Source organism: Pygoscelis adeliae, unplaced genomic scaffold, assembly GCF_000699105.1.
Source record: "Pygoscelis adeliae isolate BGI_AS28 unplaced genomic scaffold, ASM69910v1 Scaffold38, whole genome shotgun sequence".
Classification (NCBI taxonomy): Eukaryota; Metazoa; Chordata; class Aves; order Sphenisciformes; family Spheniscidae; genus Pygoscelis; species Pygoscelis adeliae.
Genome location: NW_008825614.1, coordinates 20408152 through 20415067, shown reverse-complemented (window position 1 = coordinate 20415067; position 6916 = coordinate 20408152). Strand labels below are relative to the sequence as shown.

Sequence of the window (6916 nt, the reverse complement as noted above, 5' to 3'; positions counted from 1 at the left end):
AGTTTAGCAATGAGGTGTAGTATTGATGTACAAAATATAAAGATTTGATTTATGACCTTGTGCTTCCTACACTGGCAATTCTACAGAAACAAAATGCACAGCAGCAGTTTTAGATAAAAACAGCATTTTTGCCTGTGTTTGACTCCTCTGGACAGCTACTTTGTGAAATTATAACAAATTAAAATAAATGCTGACTATTAGAAATGTCAGCAGTGTGCTCGGGCCAGCTGTGAAATATTTCTCTGTCGCACCATTAAATGAAGAATATTTTCCTCAGTTTTATTACCATGCTTCAGACTTTTAGTGGCATTTAAGGGTACTTTGTACTAGGCATAGCAGAAAGACGGAAGTTTGTATATCACAAAGTTCTTGAATTGTAAAGCAAGACCAGTTGTTCTTGGAAGACTCCTAGTATCAAGTAGAGAAAACATCTTCACTTTTGATTAAGTCATAGCTCATGAATATTTCATGAGTACTGGATTACCACTCCGAGGCTGATGCAGGAGTAATTTCTGGTTTCTGCTATTAGAAAGTAAAAAATAATGTAAGTATTATAATACAATTTTTACAGAGCTTTTATCTTGAAATCAATTGGGAAGAAGAGATTTCTGTAAGGACAAATCCTTTGCTGATGAAAAAAGATATTAGTCTGTTGACTTCACTGGACCAGTGCTAATTTATTGTACATGGCAAGCTTCCTTAAAAGTCTTGTGGCTTTGTAAAACTGATGATGCAAGATTCAGGGTGCTCATCTGTACATTCTTACAATACATTTCTTGAGTAAAATGAATTTTTCTTCTATTCCAAAACAATGGTTGCACATAATGAATCAAAATCTTACAGAAAAGATAATTTAGAAGACTAGAAATTCTACGGGGTTTGGTTTATTTTGCACTTTTAACATCACAGACTCCTCGAAGCAAAATGTTGCAAGCAATTGCTGGTCTAATAAGAGCCTGAATCCATCTTTATCCCTTAAAAAGATATTTCTGTGAACAATATAGGCTGATACTGAGAATATCCCTTCATATAGTCTTCTACTCTTTGAGAGTTTGGACAGATTAATTTTAGACTTTTTGGGCAGTAAAACAAAATCTGAGAAAAAGAGGCTTTTCTGGTAACCAGGTTTATATGCATTGACAGCACTGAACAGAATGGATTTTTCAGTTTCACTTAAAATGCGGAGTAATGTTAGCTGTAACAAACATTTTCACCACAGGTCTTGTCATGCTATTTTGAAAAACATACTTGGCTGTTTTTTAGATTCCCTTTCTGCACTCATCCTGAAGGAAAGATTTAGCTGAATTTATAAAACTAGGAGGAACCAGTCTGCCAAGAGCCTTGCATTCCTCCAGGCTTGTTCATTTTGCAGTCTTCTGCATTATACGGTTTACATTATGCCAGTGTGATTTCAGTAAGGTATGCAATAGGACACTTAAAGTGACCCTGAGGTCCTAAAATCATATCCTCCTTTCAGGTTTTTTCAAGGTCAGGTAGAGTTTGGATTTGAATTGGGGTGTAGATTTGAAGTAGCAGTTGGTACCTCCATTCTTAATAGGTTAAACATTTCTGAAATTTAGAAAAAAAATAATGTGTTGGGACTCATCTTTCCCTTTAACTTTTCGCTTTTGGAGCCTGGGGCTCAAATACTCATAGATATGAAAAGACAGAATCTTCCCTTATAGTTATCTCCATTTGTGTAAATTGAAAAGTATAACTGGGAGTCTTTATCCAAAAAGACTACCAGGCAAACTGTGCTTGCCAGGGCATGTGTCTGTGTGCGTTGTAGAGCACTGACCATGCCCTTGGAAATGGGGACTTTTCGGCTAGCGTCTGCTGCGTGGCCACTGCCAGTCTTGAGCAAAAACATATGCAAAATTTCTTGATGAATGGGGAGAAGGGTTCATTTATAAATCGGTTTCAAGAATAATGCGCTTGGTGTTGCTGGTTCTGCATTCGGGGAAACAAGGTCATTAGAAAGTCTAAATAAAACAGAAGTGACTTGTTCCGTTGGCATTGCTGCTACGAAGAAGAGGTTCTTCAGTACAAATTATTTGGCTGGTCCTTACTGTTGGGATTGAAATCCCTGTAAAATGACACTTTTAATCTATGCCATTCCTGTGGCTGTTTGAGAATTGCTAACTTGCTTTGGCTTGCCCTTTTTACCCTTGTAGCTCAATAAGGAAATGAGTTCTGGGAAAGCTATACAGTCAAATTAAAGTGTACAAATCATTAACTCTTGCCACACAGCTCAAGTTTATCACGTGGCTGGTTAGTGGACACTGCATGGATGTGGAAAGTGGTAAGAAATTGCATTAAGTGATGTTCAAACCTGAAGAATTTATAAAAGTAAATATCTGTAAAGAAGTGCTCTGAGGATGTTGGAAAATCAGCTTTCATTACATAGAGTTCCTGGTTCAGATCCATTTTGGGTTGCAGAGGCAGTGGGATATGAGGTCTGTGAAACCCCTACCTGCTGAGATTCCTTAAAATGTCTTCATCTGCAAACGCTGGGAACACCTTAATCCCTTCAGCTTCATTCCCTTGCTTGGAAACATAATCCCTGAGAATATAACTCCTACTGATAGGTTGTCTTGTGATTTCTTGACTGCAGGAGCATGTATACAATATCCTTTCATTTCTATATTTAACCTATATTATTTCAGGGGCTGACAAATTTTCCTGGTGTTCCTGATACTCATTATCCCGTGAATTTACCTCTGAAGTATTTTTGGGTACCTATGGGCTATGTGTGTAAATGGAAGAGAGTTGAGAGGGTCTGGGGGAAAAGAAGGCAATGGTTTTCTGCACTGCGCATACTTAAATGTTTATAGAACCATTCACTGATTTTTGAATGCCTCTTTTGGGTTCATAGTGTCAAATGTCTTCATTTCAGCTGTTGGCGAACTGTAGGCATGCAGGAAAAAATCAATCCCTAGATGTCTTGAGTACCAGACATGGCTGCTATTTTTCTGGAAAAATGTTGACTTGAAAAGATTTAATTTGTTGAATATGTGCCTAGTTGCTGTGAAAATTTTTATCTTTAACTGGCTTTTCCCTTCACTCCCCCCTCACCAAGAAACTTGATATTTAAAATAAATTTAACTTGCATACTCTTGTGAATATCTCTTCTGCAGCAGTGGCTGAGTTAGTTTGTGATGAAGGATAGCTCATTGTTACTAGTTGGAGCTGGATTTAAAACTAGCTACATCAGCTGCAGACTATAATGGGTCTTGAAAAATCTCACAGTAATCAAAAGTAGATCATTTGTTGTTCAGCCAACTGTGTAATAAGTAGGGAAGTAGTTTAGTTGGTGACAGCAAGCAGAGAGGGGAAAATAAATAAATAAAAGACACATAAGAGGTTTTGAGGAAAATTTTCTACCATGGCATTGGAAAAAAAATGGGGTTCCAGTCTTGCATCTTTTATGCATTTGAGAGAGATGATTGACTTCAAAGGAACTTGGAGGTGCATAGCAGTTCCTAAGCTCAGTCAGTAAAAGTTCCCTAGTTTTAATTGTTTCTGCAGTTTTCTTCTGTGGTGGAGAAAATACCCATACAAGTTACTCTTGTCACATGCAAGTGTCTTCAGGTTAGGAGTACTGAAATGATGATACCCCAGATTCTGCTTGTGCATAACCCAGTATGAAACAGGTATATAACTCAACTACTGCTGACTGAATCAATGAAATCCAGGTTGTATGTAGGGAATACAGTTGCTTGACTTGGAGTCTGCCCAAATTCTGTTCTTTTCCCTTACAAGCATGTATTTTAGCATTTTTTTCAGTTGGACCTTGTTGGCTTGATGTAAGTTTTATTTAAGAGGGGCTCTTCTCTTCATGGAAGTTGGATTATAATTTTTGGTATTCACTTAACTTTGATCAAATTTTAAGATTGTGTTGAACGACAGAGGACACAGATCCCAGAGAGATTTTATTTCTAAGACTCTATGGCTGTGACTAAACAGTGGGCTGGCTTCTCTTTTTGTTTGCTTCTGCTTGCGTTGCTGAAATGTCATATAAGCCAGTAGACAAAATCCTCAGTTTGTGTAAATTTTCATATTTATTGAAACAACTGGAAATGTTCTGTTTGTATGTGCTTGTTGTCTCAGAGGATAAAACTGGAGTACCTGGAAAGCAAATCAGACCAAGTGAGTATCATGTTCTAAGTTACGTCTGATTTTAATCAAAACTGAGATTGTTTGACTTTTTTTAAGGTATTAAATCTAGTAAGTCAGAATTTGAAGATAAGTATCACCGATTTTTTTTCCTTCTCATGTCTGCAAGGTCTCCTCAGCAAAGCTCTGTTCACTTAAATAATGTTTTGTTTCAAAAGTAGTTTCCTGAATGGCACACACAATGCAATTACTATTTATCTCTGTTATTTCCCCATTTGACAAAATCAAAATCTGCTTTTATGTGGCAAGTGCTATTCTTGCTCTAGCTTTAATCTGTATTGCAAAAAAAACCCAAACCGTAAAAAAATATTAAATTTAAAATGTCTGAAAGAACTAATTGTGACCGAATTGGAGCTCAACACAGTATTAATACTGCACATGCAGGCAGTCTGCTCAAGTGAGAATACATACCTCTGAGATGGTTGAATAATATGGCATTTTTCTTTCATCTAAATGTGACTTGATACTATAGTGCATATAAAACATTAAACTCCTATATAGAAGTCTTATCAGTTTGCAAAGACAGCCTTTTTAAGTGAGGTGATGTAGTAGGTATTAGGTAAGGAAGAAGATAGTAGCTTTGCAATAAGTGCACTTCAGTGTTAGTGTCTAATGCTAGTTGGGGGCCAGTATAGGTTCTCTAGCTGCCATGACAAGGTCATTTAAAAGGTGATATAAACTTAATTACTGCCCTGCCTACTCACAGAAGTGCTGAACAGTGCTGTTGTGTGGATGGGGATTTCACTTTGGACGCAGGATTGTTAAAAAATTAGTCAAGATTAGTCAAGATACTTGTATAGCTTAGAGAGTACACACCTTACAAGAGCTACTGTTCTTAAATAAGGTTATTGTGCTTATATTTGTCACACTCATTCGTCTCTGTGTGTTTTTAGCAGTGCCTGTAAATAGTCTTCTGCTTAAATAACTTTAACACAGAATGAAAATGGAATGCACAGAGATTTTTAATATAGGATGTAAAAAGCTTATCAGAAATGCTGTTACTGAGAGGATTAAACTCCCAGCTAAAATGTGAAACAAAGACTTGTTTGGGTTGCAGCTGTTTTGAAAAAAAAAACAACCCACTTCTTTGAAGCCCTCAGTGGTTCAGAAAAGCTAAATAGCACATTTCCCATAGAAAGAATGTTATACCCAAGTAATCCTGAAATGTACAATGTAGGTATGTATTTCAGCTATTACATTAACACAGAATGATGCACTGAATACATTTGGTCTTTTCTTAGTCACATAAACAAATGTTTTGTTGTAACGTTGAGAGTTTTGACAAAAAAATGATAGATATTTCTGTTAGTGAAAGATTAGACTGGCCTTTTGCAAAAGTTTGTGCAAAAATTTTAGCCAGAGTCACTGTACCAAATTTGTGCCAAACCATATACTGCTTTTAAAATTTGAGTTTAGTACCCAATTGGCTTCCAGTGGTCTTTTACAGCATAATGAAATGTTAAAATTTTCTTCTTGCATTTTTTTAGGTCTTTCAAGTTGCATATGTCATCATCAAAGCTGCTAATGCTCCACGACCTGGAAACTGGATTTTGGAACGCTCCATAGATGGCACAGAGTTCAGACCATGGCAGTACTATGCAATTAGCGATACCGAATGTTTAACTCGTTATAATATTACGCCAAGAATTGGGCCGCCAACTTACAAGAGAGATGATGAAGTGATCTGCACCTCCTATTATTCCAGACTAGTTCCCCTGGAACATGGAGAGGTATGTTTGCTTTTGCACTTGCGGTTTGTGAGTAAGAACATGGACTGATAGCAATTTGAAAATGTTTGGATTACAGTTACAGAGTTAATCACTCTCAGCACTACCAGATGATCTGTTATTCTTCTTTAATGATACTATCTTTACATCGTGTACCAGTACAGCAAACTTTTAAATGTTGGGATGAAACATGTCTTTGCCTCTACGTATTCCTGTTACTAAACTCTTTGTTCTCTCTCTCCACATAATTTGATGGTAGCTATTAGCTGTGAATTATTAGTTGCTTTATCCTGAAAGACTATAACAGAGGCTCTATGTTTTGCTAGGTTTTTCATTTAATAAACCCCTGTGTGAGGAACACCTGGTTGTGTGAGATATAGCTGCAAACACTATTGAAGTGCTCGGCACAGCTGGAACTCCTAAACAAGCCTTGGCGTTGTTTCAGGGATGTAGCATAATTAAAAGAGCTACGAGTTGTGCAGCCTCACTGTTGATTGTTCTTTCTTTTAACCAACTCTATTCATGGTACTTGTGTAATTTATTACATAGAGGCAGCCACATAATGAAATGATACATTAAAACCAGCGGTTATTCTATTGTGAATGCTATAATGTAAGAGTGTGATAATAAATGCAGTGTTATCCCACGGAGAATGCTAGTAACTCTTGGCTTAACAGAAGCCAATATATTTTTATTTCTTGGATTAAAAAAAGACTGGAGTGTATGCAGCTAAGGGCTAAAGTGTGTCAAACTTCTTCACATAAACGTAAACTATGTTTCAGCAAGAAAAAAACCCAATGAAATTCAGTAACATCAAGTCCCATTCACTTTAATCAAGTGTTTATTGCAGTGATGTAAGCATATGCCCACAGATCAGATGGAACAGACAAAGAAACTTAACCTGTTTCTCCACACTGTTAACCAGAAAGCCCTTAGGTTGACTCTGTACGAACAGCGCCTCTTGTAATGTATGTCTGATGTCTAATAGGCCATACAAATACAAACCCAGGAAT

The 6916-nt window shown here is 36.8% G+C and overlaps 1 protein-coding gene across 1 annotated transcript in view; it reads left to right on the top strand.

Annotated features, from left to right (window-relative positions):
- LAMA1 (laminin, alpha 1) overlaps window positions 1–6916 on the top strand; it is an 84008-nt gene that overhangs the window by 4613 nt on the left and 72479 nt on the right. The window contains 1 exon segment of the mRNA XM_009333073.1: window positions 5664–5906. Within this exon segment, the coding sequence (XP_009331348.1) occupies window positions 5664–5906 (243 nt within the window).